Source organism: Mustela erminea, chromosome 7 (genome assembly GCF_009829155.1).
Source record: "Mustela erminea isolate mMusErm1 chromosome 7, mMusErm1.Pri, whole genome shotgun sequence".
Lineage (NCBI taxonomy): Eukaryota > Metazoa > Chordata > Mammalia > Carnivora > Mustelidae > Mustela > Mustela erminea.
The window spans coordinates 28,283,049-28,309,501 of record NC_045620.1 but is presented as its reverse complement, the minus strand read 5'-3'; the positions used below and the strand labels follow the sequence as shown (position 1 = coordinate 28,309,501).

At 50.3% G+C, this 26,453-nt stretch overlaps 1 protein-coding gene and 1 long non-coding RNA gene across 4 annotated transcripts in view; both read right to left on the bottom strand.

Moving 5' to 3' along the window:
* Positions 1–610: 610 nt before the first annotated feature.
* Positions 611–4,490, bottom strand: LOC116595408. The gene is made up of 5 exons (XR_004287661.1): positions 4,419–4,490; positions 2,619–2,789; positions 1,732–1,865; positions 1,007–1,104; positions 611–757 (listed from the first exon to the last, which is right to left on the bottom strand). It is a non-coding gene; the product is annotated as an uncharacterized LOC116595408 (long non-coding RNA).
* A 15,705-nt stretch (positions 4,491–20,195) lies between these two features.
* The window catches only part of LOC116595153 (tyrosine-protein phosphatase non-receptor type substrate 1-like), a 38,760-nt gene continuing 32,502 nt past the window's right edge, over positions 20,196–26,453 (bottom strand). For 2 of the 3 annotated variants that reach the window (XM_032351209.1, XM_032351210.1), the window contains exons 8-9: positions 24,689–24,728; positions 20,196–22,742 (exon numbers count right to left, since the gene is read on the bottom strand). In XM_032351209.1, coding sequence (XP_032207100.1) covers positions 22,488–22,742; positions 24,689–24,728 — 295 coding nt within the window. In that variant the 3' untranslated portion in view covers positions 20,196–22,487. Of the gene's footprint in view, positions 22,743–24,682; positions 24,729–26,453 lie in introns of those variants that run through there. The other variant, XR_004287539.1, reaches the window with a different exon arrangement.

The following is a 26,453-nucleotide window of genomic DNA, read 5'->3' as shown; positions in this document are numbered from 1 at the left end:
CATAGTATTCCTAGACGTGAAATAGGAAGTCTACTAAATTCTTACTTGATTTGTACAAGCAGAAGAGTTCTAGGTCAAGTGAACAAGATTCTAATTCAAATCATAACAAAGGAGTCATGGCCCCTCAACTGATACCCAGACTTGAGTCAGTTTACAAACCAAGTACCCCTTAAATGGAGGGGAGGCCAGGTCCCCTTAAGGAAGGACCCAGATATACCTCCCAAAATTCATACCGATAATCTTTTCCCAGTCTTCCCTACAAAGGGACCTATAACCTTTCACTGTGTAACTGTACATTAGGGGAAAAGGAAATAATCAGACCATTTAGGGGTTATGTGCCTCTGGCTCTGACATTAATTCTAAGGGACCCAAAACATTGCTGTGGCCCACCAGTCAGAGTGGGGGCTTATGGAGGTCAGGTAATCAATGGGATTTTCAGTCAGATCCATCTCACATGGGTCCCAAACCCAACCTGTGACCATTTCTCCTGCTCTAGAATGTATAATCAGAACTGACATACTCAGCAGCTAGTGGAATCCCCGAGATGGTTCCCTGGCCTGTGGAGTGAGGGATATTATGGTAGGAAAGGGATATTATGGTATAGAAGCCACTAGAACCATCTCTACTTCGGAAAATAATGAATCAAAAGCAATACCACATTCCTGTTGGGTTGCAGAGATCAGTGCCTCCATCAGGGACTTGAAAGATGCGGGGGTGGTGATTCCCACCATCTCCTCATCCAACGTTCTTATTTAGCCTGTGTGGAAGAGAGATGGAGCTTGGAGAATGACAGTAGATTATCAGAAGCTTAACTAAATGATGCCTCCTCTTGCAGCTGCTGTACCAGATGTGGTTGCATTCCTTGAGCAAATTAACATATCCCCCGGTACTTGGTGTGCAGCTCCTGATCGGGCAAATGCCTTTTCCTCCATCCTTGTCCACAGGGCACACCAGAAGCAGTTTGCTTTCAGTGGGTAAGGTGAGCAATGTGCCTTTCCTGTCCTACCTTGGGGGAACATCAGTTCTCCAGGCCCACTTTATGATGGAATTGGCAGGGATCTTGATCACTTTTCCTTTCCTCAAGACATCATGTGGGGCTCTGACCTGGAAGACATTATGCAGATTGGACCCAGGAAGCAGGGAGCAGCCACTACTCTGAACTTACTGGTAAGACACTGGTGTGTCACAAAATGGGAAGTAAATCTGATGAAGATTTTGTGTCTTCTACCCCAGTGAAATTTCTAGAAGTCCGGTGGGGTGGGGTGTGGTGAGAGATATCCCTTCCAGGGTGATAGTAAATTGTTACATCTGACCCATCCTATGGCTGAGAAAGAGGCACAATGCCCAGTGGGCCTCCAAGATTTTGGAGGCATATTCTTCACGGGGGTGTCTTAGTCTAGCCTTTTTACTGAGTGATCTGAAAAGGTGCTAGTTTTAAGCAGGGTCCACAGCAAGATAAACTCTGCCACTGAGCCATCTGATCCAGCAGCTCCAGGTACAGAAATAAGGACTATAATCGTCTTGAGTATTTCCTCTTTATTTAATTACCAATACATTTGTGTGTATACGTATTTACTAAGTAAATACCTTTGTGTTCTTCGTTCTCCTATTACCTGAACATGTAACATAAGATGTTTGGACTTTATATCTGTATTTCAGTGTCGTTAATTTTACATCACAGACTGGTAATCCTCCCTTTCCCATGGTTTTGTTTTCAGTGATTTTGGTTACCTGCGGTCAACCACGATCTGAAAGCAGGTGGTCTTTCTTCTGACATCCTCGGGAGATCCGAGGTAACCTAACGCTTCACCACCAAGCCAGTGCCATTCTTCTCACTTCAGCTCGTCACGTGGGCTTTTTAGCATCTGACATCATCACAAGGAGAAAAGGATGAGTAGGGTAGAGTAAGATATTTTGAGAGAGAGACTACCTTCACATAACTTTTATTACCAAATATTGTTATAATCATTCTATTTTATTATTAGTTATTGTTATTAATCTCATTCTGTGCCTAAATTATTGATGAAACTATATGGTATATATGGATAGGAAAAAGCATAATATGTATAGGGTTCTGTGCTGTCCACATTCTCAGGCTTCCACCGGTGGTCTTGGAATGATCTGCAGATAAGGACAATTGCTGCTTTTCAGTTCTGAGATGTCAGGAGAGTAAACATCGCTCAAGGACCTTATCTCTTCTTTTGGGGAAAGGATTGGTGTGTTTTTGGTTGTATACCAACCATTGGTGCATTTTTGCCATGTTTGCTGGAATTATGATTTTCTAATTTCTTTTATTTGGAGATTCAGTATGGCTCGAGGAAATACATATGGGCACCAAGTTGACAAGGGGCCAACCAAGTTGACCATGGCCTCAGTTTCCATGCATGCTGAGATGGTTCATTTTATGTATCAGCTTGACTGGACTAAAGAATGCCCAGGGAGTTGGTAAGACATTGTTTTTGAGTGTGTCTGTGAGAGCATTTTGGGGAAGAGATTAGTATTTGAATTGGTAGGCTGAGTCATGAAGAAGGTCCTCACCTGTATGGGCGAGCCTCCTCCCATCCCTTGAGGGTCTGACTAAAACCAAAAAGTGGAAGAGGAATGAATTTGCTCTTTACCTGATTTGGGACACCTGTCTGCTCCTGCCCTCAGACACCAGACATCCGTGCTCCTGGCTCTTAGGCTTTTCAACTTGGATAGGGACTTGAATAGGGGAAGGATGGGACTTTCGGCCGGGAGAGATGGGAGACCCCTGACCAGGCTCTGAGGGTATTCCAGGTGTGCAGACACTAAGAACAAAAAACAAAGGTGAAGAAGAAAAACCAGACCACCCTGTCCCAAGTACTAGGGTTAAAAATATTTTTCTAATATTTACATTGTGATCACTGAAAATAACAAACAACTATAGAAAATGATCAGGTCTTACAGGAGAAGTTAACTCTAAAGACCAGACTTAGCAACACATATCTATAAATCACAGATGTCCCAAGAAACAAAGACCCTCACACAATGTCTAGCTCCAGACCACTGACCGAACCACAGGCAAACTACCCGGTAAAGTCCTAGTAAAAGGCCAGAGAGGAAAAACCCTCCCTGGCAACCCAGTTGGGGCCCCTCTCACTCCTGAGAGCTTTCACTGTACTCTTCCTTAATAAAACTTTATTGCTTTGCTCCCTCTCTGTCCAAGAGATTCATTCTTTGACTCTGGGAGACAAGAGCCTTGCTCGTCTGTGTTGGACTTACACTATTGGCAACCCTGGCTCTCTTGGGCTTTTATCTATTGAAGATTATATCTATCTATCTATCTATCTATCTATCTATCTATCTATCTATCTCCTACTGGTTCTGTTTCTCTGGAAAACTCTGGCTAATATGGATATGCTTATCCTACTCCGAAGACTCCAGGGGTTCTCTGCAGATCTTCAGAACTTTTGTGTGCGCGCGCTCTCTCTCTCTCTCTCTCTCTGTCCCTCTTTCGTTTCTCTCTCTCCCCCTTCCCCTTCCTCTTTCCCTCCCCTCCGTCCTTCCCTCCCTCTTTCCTTCCTTCCTCCCTTTCTACCGTTCTCTCTCCTCAGCGAATCTACCCTGCTTTGGCCTCCCAGCTGCCTCTCTTCAACTCAGGGAGACCACTTGGCTTCACCTAGGTTCCCCCTCCTGCACTGTGGGTTGAAAACTCTCTCTAGATAGTAAGCTGGAGGCAATTGTCAGGCTCCCCTTTTGTATTTTATCTCTCAGGGTTCACTTCCTTGTTGTCTGACATCCAGTGTCTTGAACACTGTTGTTTTGTATCTTTCGCCCAGATTTTTGTTTCAGATAAGAGGGTAAACTCAGTCTATTTTATTCCATGTTACTTAGCCAGAAGGAAGGTCAATGAATGAGCCCAGATACCTTCTCAAGGTACCAGCACATCTCTAGGTGTTTCCATTGGTCAGGGATGGAAAACTATTGGCCTAAGCTATCCTAATTCTTCTCTAAGATTTTTTCCAAAAACACTGGAAAGACCAAACAAGACCTTGCTTGTCTTGTTTGGGCCTTGCTTGTCTTTGTTAGGCCAAAACTATTGGCCTAAGCTATCCTAATTCTTCTCTAAGATTTTTTCCAAACACTGGAAAGACCAAACAAGACCTTCTATGGGCCATTGAGATCCGTTGCCTACCTGTATCCAGGCATTCTTTATTTCTTTTAACTCATTTAAGCCTCAAAATAGTCTTCACATTTTACAGGTGCAGAAATTAAGACTCAGAGAAGTCAAGCAACCTACCTGAAGTTAGGAGTTGGAGACACAGGATTTGAATCCAGGTCTGCTCTGACTTCAAAGCCATGCCATTTCTTACTTGAAATTCCTACCCTCTGTCCTCATCTACGCCCTCATTACTCATTGTTTTGTGTGGATTTACCGTGTTCTCCTTTCCACCCACCTCACTGCCAGATACGGAGACTTCCTGGTTTCTGTGTTCTCACCCCTCCGTGTTTCGCTGAGGACCTGACCTGTGGGAGATGATGAGGGAGTTTTTGTTGAACAAATGGCTTCTCTCCCTCTGTTTGCCCTATTAATGTTTCATGCCTTCTTGAGTCCACACCTGTCTATTAAGTGGGAGGAATGTTACCAGCAGCACAGGTGGGATTTAAACAGGCAGCCGGTCCCCGTGAGAGGTACCACAGGGTTGAGGTGCTGGAGTCTTGCCAGTATAGTCGGTTCAGTAGAGGGGAAAAGGCCTGGTTGACTTCGTGTAAACACAACTTTTGAGGAATTTTTTTAAAAAAGATTCTTTATTTATTTGAGAGAGAGAGTAGATGCAGAGTGGGAAGTGCAGAGGGCGAGGGAGAAGCAGACTCTCCACTGATCACAGAGCCTGACACGGGGCTCAATCCCATGACCCTGGGCTTATGACCTGAGCTGAAGGCAGACGCTTAACTGACTGAACCACCCAGTCGCCTCTGAGGGATTTTTTTTTTTTTTTTTTAAGTCAAGTCCTAGGGTATTGGTGGAGGATAGTCAACTTCAACAGTCATAAAAAAAAAAAATCAAAATAACACATGAAATATTAGCGTAATTTAAAAAACCCAACCCAACATGGCTATAACAGAAATAAAAGGAAAAAGATCCACTCAGATGCTACTGATGGCTTTAGAAATCAGTATTATTTTTCTGGAAGGCCATTTAGCAAAGCTTTTCAAAAGCCTGAAATACGTTCATACTATTTGACTCAGCAATTTCACGTCTAGAACATTCTAGCCAAAGAAGATAATCAGACAGGTGCACCATGATTTATCCATGAAAATGCTCATTGCCGCCCTGTTGATATTGTATTAGTCAAAAAACAAGGACCTGATAAACACACAAGTTTGAAAGACAACTCCGAGGCCTTTAAAAACAAATATGTGGAAAGACAATGACTTGAAACATGTTTAAGAACAATGGTTGAGTTAAGAAAACTCCATGATAAAGTTATATTCACATTAATCATACTTAATACTTCCTGTGTGCTTCACTTATGTAATTAACTCACTTAGTCCTCCCCATAATGTTCTGTTCTGCCATAATGTTCTGGCAGGTGGTATCCTTTTGGCAGCAGAAGCCAGAGCGCCGAGCCCACTGACTTCCCTGCGGGCAGGTGGTTGGTGGCAGAGCGGGGACTCCAACCCTAAATGCTAAATCCCAGAGGCCTAGACCTTAACAGCTATGCCAGCAGTTTCCAAAATGTGGACCAGCAGCTCTGCATCACCAGGAGCCTGTTAGAAATGCAAAGCCCCAGGCCCACCCAGAGCCTTCTGACCAGAAGCTCCGGCAAGGGGGTGGTAGGGGGAGGGGGGTCCAGCATGTGTGTTTGAGCAAGCTTTCTGGGGTTTGCAAAGGTAGATGCATGCTGAATTTGGAGAATCATTGCTCTATATTGTTCCACCTGTTTTTTTTTTTTTTTTTTTTTTTTAAGAGAAAGAGAGAGAGCAAGAGAGCACAAGCAGGAGGCAGGGAGAGGGAGGAGCGGAGCCAGACATGGGACCTGATCGCAGGACCCTGGGATCATGACCTGAGCCAAAGGCAGACGCTTAACCCACTGAGCCACCCAGGTGGCCCTTTTCCACCTGTTCTTGAAGTTTTGTTAAAAAAAAAAAAAATGTTGGGCGCCTGGGTGGCTCAGTGGGTTAAGCCGCTGCCTTCGGCTCAAGTCATGATCTCAGGGTCCTGGGATCGAGTCCCGCATCGGGCTCTCTGCTCGGCAGGGAGCCTGCTTCCTCCTCTCTCTCTCTCTCTCTGCCTGCCTCTCTGCCTACTTGTGATTTCTCTCTGTCAAATAAATAAATAAAATCTTTAAAAAAAATGTCTAGGCGTGTATGAAAAATGTCTGATACTTTAGTCACTAAAATATTAATAGGGTCATCTCTGGGTAGTGGAATCCTGGGTAATTTTGAGTTTTCTCCTTTGTGAGGGGTTTTTTTTTTTTTTTTTTGGTCACTTTCAACAAAAGTTACACAGTGAACATGTGTGACCAGGACCAAAAAAAAAAAAAAAGAAGAAGAAGAAAAGAAAGAAAAAGAAAGGATGTTCCTGAAAAAAAAGAAAGAAAGAAAAAAGCCCCAGGGAAAGAAGGAACTTTGCTTTAAAGCTCAATGAGTAGGTATATATATATTTGTAGGGCAGGGGACTCACAGAAGGAAACAGTTTTCCTAAATCATGTAGAAGCTCGAGCAGTTCTTCTCAAGTGTGTATGAATTGCCAGGGGGGTCTGTTAAAAAGTAGACTCTGATTCAGGAGTTCAAGGTGACCGAGAGTCTGCGTTTCTAACCAGCTGCTGGGTGATGCAGATCCAGGAACCACACTTTGAGAAGCAGGGACTGAAGAGCTAGAAGCACTCATGGCCAGAGCACAAGCTCTACGAGGGGAAACATTTTCTGGTTTAAGGAGGTATCCCCAGGGCTGAGGACAGAACAAAAGTAGTGATCAAATCGATGCACGGAGATGCTGCTGTCCAGGGAGGTCCTGCTGGGCAACCAGGAAACTGGGTTTTGATCATGGCGGTGCCCAGCTGAACAGGGTGACACCCGCTGGGCACAGTGACAGCTCTGGTCCCTCCTTTCTTTTGACCCGATGCCTAAGCCCCACTCAGCAGGGGCTGGGGCTGCCCGAGATTTTAGCTTCACTCCCAACAGGATTAGGAGCTCTGCAAGTCTCAGCGAGGAGTTCTGAGAAGCCCAGGGAAAGACCTCAGCCACAGAGAAACCCCTAAGTTGAGGCTTTTGTAGAAACATGAACTCATCCGCATCGATGGCATGCTGCATTTCGATTACAGGTTAGGCTCGTAAGCCTGAAATAAATTATACACTCTTCATATTATTCAACACTGTACTGTATAATAATAAATTATACAGTTATAGGCCTCAGCCCAAGTTATAACAAATTATACCACAGCATATAATTACCCCGCACTGCACCATATAATAATAAATTAGACAGCTACAAACCTAAGTTGTGATTCCAGAAAAGATATGAGAATGAACTGGGGTTGTTGGTCCATTCCTCTGATTAAGATCTTGTCAGACGAGCCTGGGGAGAAAGGGGGCGATCCTTCCTCCCTCTCTCCCCTCTTCTTCTCTCTTTCCCTCCCTTCCTTCCTTCCTTCCTTCCTTCCTTCCTTCCTTCCTTCCTTCCTTCCACATATGAGGATGCCTCCTCAATTCCAAGAACAGACTTGGCAGCCCAGACTAATTGCAGCTAAAGCCCCTCCTCCCCCAGGTTGTCAGGGAGAACCCACGTGAACTGAAAATGCAATACGGTGTGATAACAGCTGCACGAAGGGGAAAATACTAGAAGCAGCTGGGTAGAAAATGTATCTGCACAGGGGGGTAACACCTCTCAGCCCTGCAAGGTGGGGACATCATCTCTACTTGGCTGGGGAAATGAGCAGAGCTGAAATGACTTGCCCAAGCTCACACTGCTAGAACTGGCAGGATGGTGATTTTAGCCCCAAACTGTCTGCTGGTTATATGCCTGGAGGGGCGGGGCGGGTTGCTATTCAATGGAGTCAGCTTGGAAAGCAAAAATCAAGTAAAACAAAATTTGCACTTGACGTAGCCTTTGGAGACGCCGGGTCAAGGACATCTCCTGGTGAATCCGGCACAGCCAGGTTTTTCTGCAGTGCTGGACCAGGTGGCTCTCCTGCCACTGGGCTCATGGGCCTGGGATGATGTCAGAATATCATGTTAGTGGGTGTTAGGCACCAGTGTGATAACCTGACGTGTTCTAAACCCTCGCAACCTTGTGATGTTGGTATTCTTATACCCACTGTATAGATAGGGAGCCTGAGGCACAGAAGGGTAGCAGCTTGTTCCTGGTTATACAGGCAGTAAGTGGTAGAGCTGGCACCTGAATTTAGGCCAGGTGGTTCAAGGACTGAGCCCCACCTGTATCTCACATCCGGTCAGGATGTGCGTGTGCACCTTGTGCCACTGGTGTTTTAATTATTATTATTTTTTTCCTGTCAGGAGGATATTAAACATGCATAAGCTGTGAGTCCATTGTAATGTGAGCTTGCAAGAAGCCCAAAGGGATAGAGAATGTGAAGGCTTTTGTCTCTCTGCTGCAGTGCTCAGGGAAGACTTCTGGGAGGAGGTGGCATTAAAGGTGTAAAGGGTGAATAGGAGTTTAGCATTCAAGGGAGAGAGAGGCATTCAAGGCAAGAAGAGTCAAGGTCAAACCCTACCAGTGAGAAGAGACTGTCTTTGGAAAAATAGCAAGTCCTTCTAGGTGGTTGTGTGAGCTGGGCAGCGGTGGCAAGTCGGGCCCTTGGAGGCCTCCGTAAGGAACTAGGGCTTTGTCCCGAAAGCGATAAGGATCAGTGTGTGGACTTGGGACTCCCCAGGGACTTTAGAGCTTCACAACATAGCCTGAGGGAGAAACTGAGATCCTGTAAAGACCAACCGCAGCCTGTCCTGCATCCTCTCACATGCTGACCGAGTGTGTACTCCAGTGTTCTTGTCCTATCTGTCACATGGAAGAGGCTGTGTTATGGGGGTCTCCCTGGAAAGATATCTACTGGGAGGTTGGAGATTGGATACCCAGATAAAATAGAGGCTGCCCATGCCAGGTGACGTTTGAATTTCAGGCAAACAACAGATTATTTTTAGTGTAAGTATGTCCCCAAATATTGCATGAAATATACTCACACTAAAAAAGTCTTCATGTTTGTGTGTGCGTGAAATTCAAATTTAATTGGCTGCTCTGTATTTTTATTTGCTAAGCCTGTCAAATCTAGGTAGAGGGGAACGGGCCACTTTACAAATAAAATCTGAACTCCTGTGGATCAGTCAGGGTCCCATCTGGAGAAGCAAAGACTTTATGAGTGATCTGGAGGGAGGGATTCATCTCGGGGCAGTGACCTCCCGCGTAATGGGAGCCATCAGCTCCATGGCCACTGTGCACCAGCTGTCTACAGATCCATCACAAGGGAGAGCTATGGCCCAGGGCTCAGAGAAGCTGAACATCTGGAAGGTACTGTGGGGTCCTGACGGTCTGAGCGATTCTGGGTGTCTGGGCCCTGAGCCTCCCACCCCTCACCCCGCATCTTTCAACCCCTCGCCCCCACCCCCTGCCAACGAGATGAGCAGTCAGGCCAGCGATGACATACATGGGCCCTGCCCTGATCTTCGGAGCCTAAAAGATGGTGGCTTCTTCACCTGTGTCTTCGAAACCTTGAGCAAACTGTCGCATGGGGACCCTTATCATCGAAGAACCATACAGGAAAGGAATTCCGGGACATGGAGCTCCAAGTCAGCTGGACTGACACGGTTCAAGGCGCCATGGCTGGTGAAAACCGTGATCACAAAGGAGGGACCTGCTTTGCTTGCCAGTTCCACCCTTGACTGGCTCCCCGGTAAGTCATCTTCTCGATGGCTCAGTTTCTCGCCTATAAAATGCGTACAAAACTCATACCTCCCTCACGAGGTTGCTGAGAAGACAAAACGAGACAATGCATCCCATCTAGCGGCTGGCATTTCATAAGCAGGTAATGAATAATAATTCCTCTCTGTGTCAAAGACTTTGCTATCCAGCTATTTTGCTATGGAAAACAAAAACAAAAACAAAAACAAAAGTCCCTTGTCTTAAACGATAAAATATTAAGAACAGTCTGTTGCAATACCTTCTCTCAAATAAGTCACCAGGTCAGTCTTGGAAAGAACACAAACCACCTTCAAAAGCATCTCCAAATGCCAAGATTAAACTCATGCAAGCTGGTTGTGAGCGACTGAGGTCGTAGCACTCCTTCCCCTTCCCCCAAATAAACAACAGAAAGAAGCCCGAAAGGATGAGAAAAAATAGTAAAATTATGCCTCCACGCTGTTGCCGGTGCTAGGGCTGCTGATTAATAGAGAATGCTTTCTTTTAAAAGGCCACTTATGGAAAGGAGAATTGGTAGCGGAGCAGACATGACAGGGAAGCCAAGAGACTGGCAAGCAGGTGGTGGCCGTGGCCAAGGGACAAGGACAGGGCAAGATGGGGGCCCTGAGGGGTGGGAGGCAGAGGGCTCAGAGGATGGCGGCTCTCTCCAGACCTGATGCTCAGAGAGTGGTCGAGAGGAGGGTTTTCCAACTAGCCCTCTGTCCTGTATAACCCCAGGGCCTGTTTTCAATGTCATCTCAGTGCCATGCCTCATTGTCACGGCTGAACAGAAGGAGAGAAAAAAAAAAAAAAAAAAGCACAACTGATCTGTGGTTAGAAGAATAGGGGCAAATTGGCCTCTTCAGGGTGTTGGAGACCTGTCTCTGACTCCTACTGGAAAAGGAGGGCCCTGGACAGTCCTTTTAGCCACTTAGCCTGATTCTGAGATTTTCTTCTCAATGACTTGTACTTCCAGATTGCAACAAGAACTACGAAGGCATTCGGGACTTGCGGGTTGGTACCAGGCCAGAGAGGCTGGGGGGCCATGTAGCCTGGAGCAGGTCAGGTGCGCTGATCGGGGGCGGCAGCTGGAACGCCTGCACGTGGGCCGGGAGGTGATCCGGAGAGCGTGTGGCAGTCTGGACACTGTGAAAAAAAACAAAAACAAAACGCTCGCATGTTAATGCCGACCATCCCACTTCTAGGAAGTGCTGTGCCATGTGTTTACTGCAAAACTGTTCGCAAAGAGGTAAAGAAAGAGCAGGAGCCCGGACCTCCGTCCGTGGGGACTTCATGACCGTCCTCCTTCTGCCACGGTGGCTCCTGGGATCTGTTCCCGACCAGCAACCGGGGTGGTTTGTAAAAAGCAGAATTAGAGCAGATTGCTCCCATGCTCTAGGGCTTCCTGTTTCAATATCTCAGTATAACTCCCCAGCTCCTCACCATGGCCCCAGCCTGCCCCTCCACCACCACTTCAAAGATACCCATTCTCTGCCTCTAGTCCAACCACACGGCGCTCAGTCCAGCCACAGGGCATTTGCCCTTGTTCTTCCCTCGGCCTGGAGTCTCCTAGCCCAGGTTCCTCCTCTGCCTCCCCCTTCTTGTTCAGCTGGTGGCTTTAGGAATGCGCCCTGTCATGTCCTCGGGGAGTTAGGGCACTGTATCTCGATTGTTTTCCCTTCCTATCCGTGCCTTTCCATCTCTCTGCCCCATCTTATTTTCTTCCAAGCGCTCAGCACAAGGTGAATTGATCTCGAGTATTTGGTACCTGTGGATTGTCTCCCCAACTAGAACGGAGAGCCGCTTTGCGCGTTGGGGGTCCTGGCCTGGTGTCTAGAAGCTGCCATGTTTGGGAAATAAACACATAGGTGAACAACTAAATGAGAATACTATGACGCACTTTTTAAAAGCGTGAGGCTGGTCTTTGTGCTCTCCTTGGAAAGGTGCCACAGATATAGAAAGTCATTGGGTAGGAGCCCATTTATGTCAACAACAGTGTCCATAATGGGACAAGCTACTGGGTTTGGAGGACTGGCTGTAATCGTGTTTCCATTTCTTGTTTTATTTGAGCTCCATGACAATCCTCCGTTGTAGGGAGAGTTTTAGGGGACTTTCTAGAGAGGGGGATGCTGGTACAGAGGGGTGGAGAAAGTTGCTCAAGGTCACACAGCTGGTTGGAAAGTAGGGGGGGCCCAGAAAATAAATCCAGAGTGTCTGACTTCCAAAGACAGACATACTCACTGGTATGACATACTCACAGTCTGACTTCCAAAGACAGACATACTCACCGTCTCACCTGGGTAGAGAGGGGCCCAGGTGAGACTCCGGAGGCATGGGATGACAGGAGAGGGGCCCAGACGCCAGCACTGTGCCAACTCCAGCAAGTTGCCTCCCTTCTCTGTGCTCACCTGGGAACCCAGGGTGGGGGTCTAAGGGCTCTGGGGAGGAATCAGTTGGGTAATGTACCCAAAGTGCCCCAGTCCAGGCCCTCAACACATGGTAGATATCAGCAAAGATGTAAATGTCTAGGAAACTGGCTGAAGGCTGTGTCGATTTCCTGGAGCCAAGGCCACACAGGGGCTCCGAGGGGCTTGGGTGCTTGGCTCAAGACAAGAGTCTTCCCTTCCGGCACCCAGGCTCTCCCAGCTGTCACCCCTGTCCCAGTGGTTCTGTTCCCACCGGGCTGGAATGTGACCCCCAGGGCTGGGTAATGCACAGGGACGATTCCTGAAATAGCTGAGCTGCAGGCCCCTGGTGCTCAGAGCAGACGGGCCATTTCAAAGGACCTTTGCCGCATCTCTTCAAAGACAAGACTCTAGAACTTGTCCCGCATCCGCAGAATCCGCGGCTTGGAGGGGAAAGCAAGTGAAGGACAGGAGGTTTGGGAATTCGGTGCAAGCCAGAGCAACACTGTTTCCACACAAATACAAGAGGAGAGGTTGTGGTCTTGGGCTCACTCCTTTGGGTGCCCTGTGATGTCCCCTTCCCAGCGCACACATCACTGACTGCAACCCCATGTTTATTTTGGGGATTATTTGGTGATCCCCTCCCCCACAGACACCCCAAGGACCTGGGACTTTACTCTTGCTCCCCGTGTGCCCACCATATAACCTACAGTAGACACCGGGTCAGTTTTCTTGAATGAATGAGTTTTCCCCTTTTGCCAGCTTTGCCGTGTTGGAAAGGCCCTGGGATTTAATCCTGCCTGTAAGACTCCTTAGTTGGGTAACTTTGAACTTTGCTTTCAAAACTATAAGGCCCTGCCATTGGCCTGTCTGGATTTGAACCCACGCTCTGCCTCTTTCCAGCCTCGTCACCTTGGGAAAATTCCATGACTTTCCTGGTGCCTCAGTCTCTTCATTTGGAAAATGGGGGCCCTCACAGTGCCTGTGTCACAGGTCCGCGTGGGAGCTAAGCCACTTAGCTCATGGAAAGAGCTTACAATAAGGACTGGCATGGAGGGAGTCTAGGTAAACATGAACTCACATCGTTTTACTATTATTAAATCTATTTTATTGAGATATAACTTACAAACAATAAAATGCACTCATTTAAGTATACCGTTCAATGAGTATTAATGGCTGTACGTACTCACATAAGCATCGCTTCAGTCAACCTACAGGACATTTCCATCTCACCAGAAGCGCCCTCTGCCCCCTCAGCCAAGCCCTTCCTCTTCTCCAACACCCATTTCTCTGCTCTCCAGCATGGTAGATTAGTTTTGACGGCTCTAGAACTTGGTATCAACGGAATCACTCACGGCACACCTTTTAGGGTCTGGTTGCTTCAGACCCTTTTCTTTCAGACCTTTTTCTTTAAAGATTTTATATATTTATTTGAGAGAGAGAGAGAGGAAGAGAGAGGAGGAAGAGAGAGAGAGAGAGAGCACACACAGAGGGAGAACAGGATGGAGGAGCAGGCTCCCCACTGAGCAAGGAGCCTGAGGCGGGGCTCCATTCCAGGACCCCGAGATCATGACCTGAGCCAAAGGCAGATGCTTAACTGAGCCACCTGGCACTCAGCATACAGTTTTTTGAGACCCATCATGTTTCTGTGTGTATCGGTACTTTGTTTCTTTTTATTGCCATAACTCATCCTATTACAGATTATTTTCTCATCTGGAAAACGAGGGCAGTAACTTCTGCCAGAGGGCAGGGGGGTGGTGAGGACGAAGTAGGACCCTGAGACCCACCGTGGCCCCACACAGAAGACCTGCAGCCACACCCAAGCAGTGCTCTCTCCCCGGGCCCCTGTCCATCCCCCCAAGAGGGCTCCCCCCTCCCTGCAGCTGCCCCAAGGAGCCCAGAGTGCAAAGGGTCAAGGGCTTTGCAGAGCTGCCCTCTGAATAGACATGCACAGCAGCCAGATGATGGCTGTTTATAAAGCAGATTTGTTATTTTTTAATTCTTTGCCTTGTGTCCTTTCCCCTACTTCTGTCTTTTAAGGATAATTAAAATGCAAGCAGGCACTCCCTGCGAGGAGACAGCTGAAGATTTAATTGCCCCAAGAAAAATTTTCCAGTGAAAGGTCCTGGCGTAATGGCAGCTCCCGGCCTGGCCGCTGCCGCGCCTCTGCCTCCCGCCCGTGATCTTGGCGGTAATGCTCTCATCTGCACACGTGCAGGGTCCCTTTGCCGGCACCCCGGGAGCCAGGGCAGGACGGAGCCCACAGCCTCTGTGGGGCCACAGCCAGCTTGCCATTAAACCCTCACCCGGCCTCCTTCTGGAGACAGGTCCGTGGCCCAGATCCCTACCACGACGACCGGCTGCCACACCAGCTGACCCTGCCCAGAGCAAGTCCTTGGGGCCAGAAGGTCTGGGTGGCCGGCCAGGGCACCTTCCCCCATGAGGGCTTGGCCTGTTGTCCTTGAAACCGGGCCAGGAAAATACATCTGCTGGGCGGGGCGGCAGAGCCCCACCAGCTCCGAAGCCCGGCGGGCCACCCGGGGTTGTGCAATCTCACGGTAGAAGAAGATCTTTGCCATCGCTCATCATGTTTTCTAAGTACGGGCCCAGTCTCCCCAGAGGAGGCATCAAAGGCTCAGACAAAGGTCACTGGCTCCTTGTCTGTTGGGGAGCACACATCCATTTTTTAAAAAGTGATTGCTCTGAACCCAGGATCACGATGAAAGGCAGAGGGACTCAGTGGGAAAAGCAAGATGGCTTGGGGTTTGAATCCTAGTTCCAAACCTGCCAGCTGGGGAACTTTCTGTTCTCCAAAGAGGCCCTGCAGTCTCCAGCTTCTGGGCTTTTCTACATGCTCCCCTTTCCTCCCTCCTCCCTTCCTTCCCAGCCACAAATCTATCTTCCATCCACCCAGTCATCCTCTCTCCCTCCCTACCCCCCCCTTCTCTCCCTCCTCCCATCTACCCAACAAATACTTATTGGATGCATCCAGTGGGCTAGGGCAGTTACTGGTTAGCAAAGCCAACATCCTCCATGCCCTGAGGCAGGTTCCAGGCCAGTGGAGCAGGGGGATGTTAATCAAGGAACCATAAGGTCAATATCAGTGACCAGGGTTACAAAGAGAGGTACTCGCAGTGTTGTAATGGTGGCTTTTAACAAGGGAACTCAGCCCAGTCTTTGCACTGGAGGACAAGCATGAAAGAGCCCTGGCAGGTGTTCCACGCAGCAGGTGTAGCACGTGCAAAGGCCCTGTGTTTCATTCCAGGAACTGTGTTGCCAGTGCAAGGAGTGATGGGGGGGAGTGATGCAAGACAGGGCGGCGGAGCTCAGCCGGGGCTGGAAGAATGGCTTCTGGGCAGTGCTGACTCCACGGCTCCCTCTTTATCTGGCTCATTCTTACTCATCCTTTAGGCCTCAGCTCGGGGTTTCCTCTTCAGAAGGCCTGGATTGCCCTGTGCACACCGAGTGAAGCCTAATAAGAAAAAGTATCCAGGACTTGGAAATAAGGCAAAGAAGGTGGAACTTCCTTTCAATCCCTCCTGGGGCATTGTTTAACAAGGCCCCCTGAAGGATTGCTTAATTCTATAAGGAGTGTGGCTGCGTTTGGCTTTGCCATTCTGTGTTTGCCTCTCTCCTGTTTTGTAACTTCCTGAGAACTACACACGGACACCCCCTTGAGCAGATGCTCTGGCTCCCTCGCACCCCATGAGCTCATGAGGGTGTGGTCGGCATTCCTCAGCATGTTTTCCCCAGAGGTTTGCAAGGCCAGGCGCACAGCAGGAGCTGGAGAAATCCTGGCGAAACGAGTGATCTTGTCTTTTCACCTCCCTGAGCTTCAGTTTTCTTATCTGCGAAATGCACAAGATAGTGCCCATCTTCAGAGGAATAAAGAATTCAAGTCTGGACCCTGTCTGGCATGTGGCGGGCTTCAGTCCTTCTCCCAGGGGCTGGATCCCAAAGGCAGGAGGAGCTCATGGTCTGGCTCAGGGGCAGGCAGGAGGGAGGGTGACTCACTGTGGGGTGGGGGCAGTCAAAGGTAGCTCCAGCTGGTAGCTGGCAGGACTAGGCCGGCTAGAGGAGCAGGATGTATCCTTAAAGAGGTCAGGTGGGGGGTGAGGAAGAGGAGCCTGAAGGCCAGGCTGGGTGTTGGATTCCCCAAAGTTGGTAAGAGGGAGCCACCCCCGGGGCGCCTGCGTGGCTCAGTCATTAAGCATCTGCCTTTGGCTCAGGTCATGATCACAGGGTTCCGGGATCGAGCCCCACATCGGGCTCCCTGTTCAGTTGGAAGTCTGCTTCTCCCTCTCCCATCCCCCCTGGTTGTGCTCCCTTTCTTGCTGTGTGTTTGTCTCTCTCTCTCTGTCAAATAAATAAATCAATAAATCTTAAAAAAAAAAAAAAAAAAAGAGGGCGCCACCCCAGGCTAATGAGGGAGGAGGGAGCTGCTAATATTGCTTCAGCCAGAAAGGGAGGCCCATCACCGTTGAGCTCCTCTGAGAACCTGGCCTTGGTGTATGGGTGTGAATGTGTGTGTGAGTGTGTGCGTGTGTGTATGTGGGGGGAGGGTGTGATTATGTGTATGGATGTGTGTGAGAGCATGGGTGTGAATGTACAGGAATGTGGATGTGTGTGCAAATGCATGGTGTGTGGGGGTGTGAATTGTGTGGGTCTGAATATGAGCGTGTCTGTGTGTATGTGAATGTGTGTGTGAATGCCTGCAAGTGGGGGGAGTTGTGAACATGTGAGCATGTGTGTGTGTGAGTGTGAATATGAGTATGCGGACGGCTGTCTGTCCCACGCTGTTGCAAAGGGTCCTCTGTCTATTCTCCATGTAATCTTCAGTAGAACCCAGAGGGGAAGACTCCATCCTATTTCCCAGTAGCATAAACTGAGGCTCAGACGTGAAGCCACTTGCCCAAGGTCACAGGGTGAAGTCTGTGCAGAGGCCTCGGTAGCCCGGGTGGCAGGAGGAGGAGTGTGGGCGTGGGGGGAGTGGGTCAGGCAGCCTCAGCGGACAGATGATGTCAGAGAAATGGCTTGTCCTGTAGCCTTGGCCTTCCCCGTATTGTGTGCTCTTTTGGTCACTAGGAGGCCATCTCTCCGAGGTGCTCAACAGTGTTCCCAGAGCCCTCACCTGGGGCTGGGCCCCAGAACTGTCAGGTTGGGGCAGGCATCTGAAGTCGACGGCGGGGGGGGGGGGGGTTGAAGCCCCGGGGGGACAACCTGTCTTTTTTGAGGTGTAATATACACATGGGAAAATGCAGACATGTTAAATGTGCACGGGATGGAATTTTACATCCGCAACCCCCACCCCACCCCACACAGCCCCCACTCAGATGGAGATACAGAGCATCCCATCACCCCAGAAGGCTCCTCAGACTGGTCCCCATTGCTGCCTCCCAATAAGGACAGCTCCCATCCCCTGATCTGTCACCCAGGTTTTGCCTGTTTTCGAACATCTGGGGTGCAAGTCTCTTTTGGAAATCATTTTCCATTTCAAAATCCCATGTTCAGAAAACAAACCCAGGCCATGGTTAAGGGTGGGGGGCAGTAGAGACATGTGATGGTGCCGGGTTGAGCCCCAGGGAAGCTCGAAGCTATGAGGACTGGCCGGTGACCAGGCCGGTGACAGGGGTTGTCCTCATACTCTGATGTTTTGGTGGTTGAGACCACATGGCATTTCCTGGCTCCCACCGTCTGTGTCCCCTGCTGCGTCTCCAGCAAACCACCCCCTCCCCCGCACCCTGCACGCCCATCCAGTGCCCACCCACACCCAGGGTGATACCACTTCTTGGACAATGGCCCCTTGAACAGGACAGGCAATCTCTCTCTGCTCCCATGTCTTTATTAAACAGAACATAATCATACTACCTACCTTCTAGGTTTGTTAAAAGGATGGAGTGAATTGATTTTAAATAAGTTAATATTTGTCCAGAGTTTAGGAGACTATCTGATACATTAAAAAGTACTTATGTAAAAATTAAATAAACAAACCTTGGTCAAATTTTGGCTGTTGGGAATTTGCTGGAACACGCAGAGTTTTTCACAGTTGGGTGTTAGAATCTTGCAGAGAAGGCAGAGATTTTCCTGATGATCATGTAAAAGGGGCCGGGGAGGGGGGCCGCAAATGGCCCCTGAGTCCTCATGGTGGGTGGGGGGTGCGGTGGGGTCCTGTGGTTCTCCTCTGCACAACACAGAACCAGACGAGGCACCCGATAAACGCCGACTGCTGGACTGATTTCCTGGCGGACAGGAAGAGGGTCACTTGGCTCCCATCAACTTTCATTCTGCCTGCCAACCCGCAGCCCTGGAGATCTGGGCCGTGGAGGAGGCGGGGCCCAGGTGCTGCATGAAATACACCCCCCAAGTCTCCTTGCCCGGACACACCGTCCATAATCCCCCACCCTCTCAGAAAACGCGAGGCACTTCCTCGCCCACGCAGCCTGGATGCTTGCCTTGAACACCCGATCCCAGCCAGCAGCACACACATTTCCCAGGTTGGGCCCCGAGGGAGGCTGAGGGCTGAGCTCTCTGTCAGTTCTCTGGCCTGGCCTGCGAGGCAGGTGACTTCCCTGAGCCCGGTGGGAGTCTCCTTTGCCTTGGATGCCTGAGATCTCTGATCACAGATCAGGCTCGGGGATGGTCCCATGGGGGCTTGCGGACCCAAGTACAAGTCCCAACTCGACCGCAGGTTTGTTGCATGAGCTCGGCCTGGTGCCCCAAGTCTCCTGCTCCTCCACCTTCCTTCCCTGGCAAAGGGGCACAGCCCCTGCTATCTGGCCGCTATGAGAAGTGAATGAGGCAGTAGGATGTGTTGAGGAAGAGCAAGACTCTGGGTTCAAAGCCTCGCTCTGCCAGGGGACTCTTAGCTTCTCTGGACCTCAGTTTACTCATCCACAAAATAGGCATGACAAAGAGCTCCCCCTCATCCGGGGGCTGGAAAGACTAAATGAGGTAACAACTGGGAGGCACCGGTGTGTTTCTCCCCATCTGACCTGGCCAGTGCCAACACGAGAGGTCTCAATTCTTGACTCAGGGGTTAGAAGCTGCCCACTGAGGTTGCACAGCTGGAGCCTGCGTCTCAGCGACAGCCCTCGTTAGCAGTGCGACCCTGCGTAAATTCTACCTCTTCCTTGTGCCTTCCCTATTCATAAGATCAGGAATATTTCCTACCTCCACTGTGAGGATTGAAGCTCAGCAAGGTCAAATGCTGACACACGGTAAGCCCCACTTGTTAATATCATATGACTGTCATTATCTAATTGTCATTAATATTATGAGTATTCCCATGGAGGAGAGGGAAGGAAGCCAACATTTACACGAGCGTGATATGCGAGCACTTGCCAAGAATCATCTGGCGAGGATATTCTAGGCCGAGCACCGGACTTCTGCATTCGGTCAGTCAAGGAGGAAGTGAGGTTCCCAGAGGGTGACCCACTTGTGCAAGATCCCACCGGTGGGGAGGGGCGATCAGTCCCAGCTGTGCAACGTCTAGGGCAGGGAGGAAGGACCAACACTTAGTGAAGGCCTGCCACACACCAGGCCTGGGGCTCGGCAGCCCCGGCCCCCTTCAATCTGCACCGGAACCCTGGCTATGGGCACGACTGTCCCCATTGTGTTGACAACACGGTGAGTCTGAGTCTCCGGGAGGAGGCGAGCTGTGTGAACTCTGCAGAGTGGCAGAGCTGGGATTCAAACACGGTTCTGTTGGAGTAAGGCTTATGCAGGTGTTTGGGGCATAACCTTCTGCCGACTCCTCTGAGCCAGGGGAAACAAAGTCTTTGTGTCTAGAAAACCCAAGAAAGAGACCCAAACCCTGCGGTCTCCAAGCCCCAGGGCCACACGCCAGCCTCTCCCCGGCTCCCGGAGACAGGGGGGCTTACACGCGTCAAGACAAAGCCACTCAACATCCAGAAGGGTCGTTGTTACCCAGAAATCTTTATTACAAAAATATTTTGCAAGCCAAAAAGTTTAAGTTGCAACTATATACAAAATGGGGCCTGTTTCCTTCCTAGCAGTCTTAAAATAAACTCCCGAAACCACGCTCCTTCTGCAGTGTTGTTTCGACCTCTTCCTTTTCCTGGGGTTCAATACACAAGGTACGGGAATCTCCAGGCTGCCAGGCCGGAGCTAAAGCCGCACAACTTTCTTGGCCTCATTCCCTTACTCCCCTTCCAAAATTCAAAATAAAATAAAATGAAAATGGCACCAAGAAAACATTCTCTTAAGATTCTGTGTGCATGTGTGTGCGCGCACACGCACGCACGCTCAACACATGTGTCTTCTCTGGGCAGAAGCGAGAGAGACTAAGGTTTACAAGCCAACCTTTCGGAATTTGGAAGCGGCCCGAGCCAGGTGGCTGGGCCACTGTGCTCCCAGATGCCGCAGAGAAACTTCGGCTCATCGGGCCAAAACTGCCCACGTGGCCTGCTGGCTCAGCCGATTCCTGGACGCCACCACGTAAAGCGCCAAATCACTGTCCCCAGAGAACTGGGTCCGAGCTGAGCTCCCTGTGTTCCACGTGTGGAACCTGCTGATGGGCAAGGTGCCTCAGCTTCTCCTTCCGATGGCCTGGGACCCCTGCGGCATCGAGTGGCTGGACCCAGGGGTGCAGGAAAGAGGAACCTCTCAGCTCGCAGAGTCGGTCGCTTATACGTGAAGACCAAATAAACAGGGCTTGCCACACGTGCTGGCCCTGGGCTTAGCCAGGCCCCCACTCCCCACCGGAAGGGTGGGGTGGGGGGTGAGGGGTAGTAGGTCACAGCATCTGCCCAACCTCCTGGCTGTCTTGGATTTATTCCAGTTTGATCCTGAAAGCGTTTGAGAGCAGAAATAGAAGACTCCGCTAGCAGGGGTTAGCTTGGAGAGCTGGAAAGGGGGCAGTCACTAATGGGCGGGGAAGTAGCCACGCATAGCTTCCCTCCCCTGCATGGCATCCAGTGCCTGTGGAATGGCAGGGAATGGGGGTGGGGTAGGCATCTTTCCTCTCTCCCTCTCGCCCTGTGAAGGATGCAGCCTGGAGAAGTACTGGGCAGGTTTGGGCTTACCACGCTGGGGGCACGGAAGGCAGCAGTACCGGCCACGTGGCTCGGCTGAGAGCACGGCCACTTTCGTCCTGGAGAGAGAAGGCTAAGCGTCTCCACGGAGCAGCCACACCGCAACCTTCCTCCCCATCCTCGGGGCCTGGGTCGTGCAGGAACTCCGTTTCTGCTGTAAGAGGATCCCTCCAGGACCACCAAGCGGTAAACCTTAGATCACACGAGACCCAACAGGGGACTTCAACACATGACAAAGAGCCAAGATAACGTTGCTGTCGTTTTAAGAAAAAAACAAAACGGAACACCACAGATCAAATTTTCTAACACCTCAGTTTCAAGATTGCACATTTCACATTTCTCAATAATTTACAGGCGTCCACAGCGAGATGTTGCTGAGTTAGGTGCTAGCTGGAGGAAGCAAGCTCAGGTCTAGGAAGGAGAGGAGGGGCCACGTGTTGCGTCACGGCTGGGATGATGGGTCCTCAAGGAGTCTCGGAGGGCCGCCAGGAGGAGAAGGATTTTGTTACGCAGTCCTTGGTGGTGGTGGTGGTGGTTGCATGGGAGTTCCTTGGAGGGTCCTCCCCTCCCCCAGGGCCTCCGCCTCCATCAGTCCAGGGATGGGGAGGCTAGGACGTTGGCAGCAATCTCACCAAGTCTTGGGATGTGGGTCCCAGAGGTTTCTTTTTTTTTTTTTCCCCCCAGCTTCTCCACGGATGGGGCGGTTGGATCTAAAGGGAACATTTTCCCCAAGCCCCAGATGGGTGGTGGTGAAAGGAGGTGGGGTTTTCTCCTCCTCACCCTGGAAGATCAGGCTGCAGAACATCAAGGGGGTTAGTCAGGGTCTCCAAGACCATGACCAAGACCCACATGTCATTGGAGATAGGCATGAGGGTTCCTGGATCCCTGGCGGCTCTGGCCAGTTCCCAGATCGGTCCCCCGGCTGGCCCGGCACCATCGGCCTCCATGTGTGGTGATGTTGGGAGGACGGTGGGTGCCCTGGAAATGCTGGAGAGCCAAGTGGGTCGGGGAAACAAGAGCCAGCCTCATCCTGGGGTCCCGGGGCCTGTGCCATCCTGGCCCTCTGGGAACTGGGCTGGCTGTCCCCATCACAGCTGTCCCACATGGGACAGGAAGGCTCGCGAGGACAGACCCTAGAGACGACCACGGTCCCATTCACTTCCTCTGGACCTGGACACTGGCGTACTCCGAGTAGGACGGCTCGGGCTTGGGGGCTGGCTGCTTGGGGGCCCGGTTGAGGTGGACCATGTCCAGGTCCGCGTAGGTGAGGTTGTCCTCAGGCGCAGGCGCCGGGCCGGTCTGAATGCTGGCATACTCTGTGTGGTTGTTGGGCTCGGCGGCCCGAGGCGCAGGCTTCTTCCCCTTGGGCAGGTTCAAGTCTGCATAGGTGATGTCATTGTTGTCCTGGATCTAAATGTGGTGGAGAGACGTTCATTCTGGGGCTCCCAGCTACTCATCGGCCTGTTGGCACCAAAGGCTGGATGCTTCTGTCTCCCCTTGGGCCCCACTGGCTCAGCCCTGAGTCATGCCCCATTCTTCTCTGGCCCGGGTTACCTACCTCCAGCTCTACCCTTCCAAGCCCTGCACAGCCTGAAGGAGCTTCCTGAACTCAGCCAGCCCGGTCACTTCACAGCCCTGCCTCAGTGTCCCTCCTCCTGAACCTCATCCTGCCTTTTCAGTGCTCCCTCCTCTGCCTGGTGTCCAACCCCTTTCTCCTCGTCATGAAACCTAATCCGCCTCACCCGTTCCAGCACAAGCAGCGCTTTATCCTAAGCCCCTGCCCTCGGCGGGCTCCAGGGCTCCTGCCCTGTGCCTCCTCCACTCATGACGGCACCCATCCCCCATGACAGAGTCTGTCTGGGGGTTGGAGTAGATGCCAACCCACAGTGGGTGGACACAGTCATTTACTTACTGGTTTCATCAACACATATTACTATGAATTAGAATGCAGGAACCAAGGCCAGCATTGAAGAAGCCCAATCAGTGTTGAAAGGATGGATGGATGGATGGATGGATGGATGGACGGACAGACAGCAATTTCAGCCTCACTCAGGGTGAAGCTGAGATCCGGGAGACAGAGGGAGAGCAGTGCATAGGAACGAGACCCCGGGGAGCAGATGCACTAAGAGGCCTAGGGTTTGCGTCTCACTTGGGCTTTGTCTAGTTGAGGGACTTCAGGCAATTCACTTAAACTCTTTGGGCCTTGGTTTCACCATCTGTAGAGCAGGGATACAACAGTATTTCCAGAGTCCCTGTGAGGATCACATATGATCCCTCAGGTAAAGCTCTTAGGAGAGAGCCTGGCACCTATCAAGTGACACACGTATGTTCAATAAACATTAGCCATCATCGGCCACCTAGCCAACCCAAAGGTCCCCCACGTGCTCGTCTTGCCATGCACAACTGCTGCCTTCAAATTACTCATCACGCATTACCAGCTCTGCTCCCTCCGTGCTCCTGCCCCGACCGTAGAGGCAGAGGGGGCGACGGCAGCCGCTGGCTGTCGTCGGTGCACAGTGATGACTGCAGAGCTCGACCTCCGAGGGCTTGGAGGCTCCATGCCGTCGCACGGAGCACCTTCTCTAGGCCCCGCTCAGCCCGTTGTTGAATTACTTACCCCATTTTACAAGTGAAGCAACTGAGACCCAGAGAGGTTAAATACTTGGGTCAAAGTCACACAGCTGGAAAGGATCCAAAGTCTGTTGGACTCCAGCTGTGGTCACACCACCCAGCCCTTGGGGCTGACCGGGTCAGGAGAGCAGGCCGCAGTGTTGAGGCCAGAAATGCTGCGCTTTTACCAGCCCTGACTCTGAACCACAAATTGTGTCTGAAGCGATGACAAGAGCCGGGGAAATGTCAAGGACAGCTGGTATTCTCTTGCTCTCGGGTTCAGGGCAGGGCCTGTCTCATCTCAAGAGGCGGAGAAGCCCTCTGCCTCCGAGGTCTGACAACATCAGCCAGCAAGAAGCAGGGCTAGGCTTCTCAGAATCAGGCCAACCAAGTTGCCCGCGCCACTGCATCAGCAGTTTTGAGGAGAAAGCGCCAGAAAGGGAGTACGCCCTTGCATGAGGCATTTAGTAAGCAAACCGCGGACAGCGCCCCCTGGAGTTGTACAGTGGGTGTGCTGGGTCAAGGAGACTGTGATTCTCTCCTGGTTGGGGCAGAGGGAGAGTGTGCACAGAGGACGAGGGGGACATTAGGAATGTCAGGCTCCCCGACTCTCCCCACCACCCCCCAGCCCCTGCCCCGCTCTGGGGAAGGAGTCTTAATTTAGAACAGGAGCTGCAACTCTGGTTGAGGGGAAGGAAATCACACCATCGAGATTCCCAGGAAGGGCATCTCACCAAGGACTGTACCTGGGTTATTTCTCTGGTGTTCTTCTCGGGCTCATGCAACCTAAAAAGGAAAGAGACGCACAGATAAAAATATCCTCCCTATCTCAAGTGCTCATGCAAATCGGTAAGAATAACATTTTCGTTCCGTTTCCCATATGGGTGGAGCAAGTCACAACAGCAACACAGGGTTTATCAAATGTTTGGACCGAAGGGTCAGTCTTACTGAGAAGGAATTTTAAGCAATGCACTTATCTTTCTTTCCCCCCCACCCCAACCTACATTTTCTGGCAAGGATTTTAAAAAAAGTTAAAATACCGGGTGCTGGGGAAGGTATGGTGAAACAGACACATTCATACATGGCTGGCGGGAAGGGCAAACCCATATAAGCCTGCTGGGAGGCGGCTTGGCAAAATCGAGAGCTTGGAAGGTGTCCTCATCTTTTGACTCATAAGTGTGCATTTTGGGGGGGATTCAAAATATAGAAAAAGCGTTAGGCACGGAGGCATTTGTCACAGAGCAGGACAGGGAGGAAGGTTTCTATGTTACAGCTCTGCCAACTGGGACTGGTTTAGGAAATTAGGATAGGTTCATAGATAAAGATTTAAAAGGCTTATGAGGTTTTTTTTTTTTTTTTTATTACAAATGATTACCTTAAAGTGATAAGTGAAAAGGCAACATTCTCTGTGGTTTGATCTCAATTCTAAAAATGTATGGATAACACGGAAGGGAACATAGTAAAAATGCTAACAGCAGTGGTCTTTGGGAGGATTTTTTTTTTCCTCCCTTTTCGTTCCCCTATTTTCTACACGTTCTATATTCTACACATCTAGGTCTTAGCATTAAAAAAAAAAAAAGAAAAGAAAAGAAAAGAAAGGAAAAGGTACAGTGTCCTGGTTAATCAAAGGAGCTGTTCATGCACTTGATTCTGTAATTGAAGGCCGTGGCTTGGCTCACTTCAGGGTCATGGTCAAGGTGGTGAGCACATCGGAGCCACGGTTTTACGGGAGTTGTGTAAATTCTCAGGCCGGCAACTCTGGGGATGTGAGCCTGGATAATGTCAGAAATGAGCAATGGGGCTTGGCAGCAGGGTTATTAATGGATTTGGCACGAGATCTTGGCTCCGAGAGCAGTTCTGGGACATGACAAGCCCCACGTGGCCACAGAAACAGCCCTCTGGGAGCAGGGACACCGGCTGCTAAGGAAGATCACAAAGCTCTATCCACACCCCTTCCAAGGCTCCCCACAGCCTCTGGTTCAAATAAAACCCATCACCCATCAACCCATAGTAAGCCGTGTGCTCTGGCCCCTGTGGACTGCCCCAGGCCCTTTCACTGCCTGACCTTATTTACCCACATATCCACCCACTGAGTATTTCACAATGGCTACTCAATGAGACATACTTTGCATCAACAACAGCCTGGAAAGCCGCTCTCAACCACTTTTCCTCTTGGTTAACTTTTGTGCTTTCTTTAAGACTTATCTATGGTGTCACTCTCTTGGGAGAGCTTCTCTGACAGCGCTGGGCTGGCTGGGCTGCCCTTCCAGGATACCTTCAAGCTTCCTTGATTATTTTCCTGCCTGCCGCCTGCCTGCCATGCTTCGTCAGCACATGGGTAGAGGTGCGTAAAAGTGACTTGGAATGAAGACATTCAGACTGCCCCAGGGCCTTTGCATAGGCAGCTTCTGTTTGCTTCACTGCTTCTTTTTCCTCGGATTCTATTTCAAATAGTCCTTTCTTGGGGAAACTTTCACCGGACTTCAAATTCCATTCTCAGAACACTGGGTT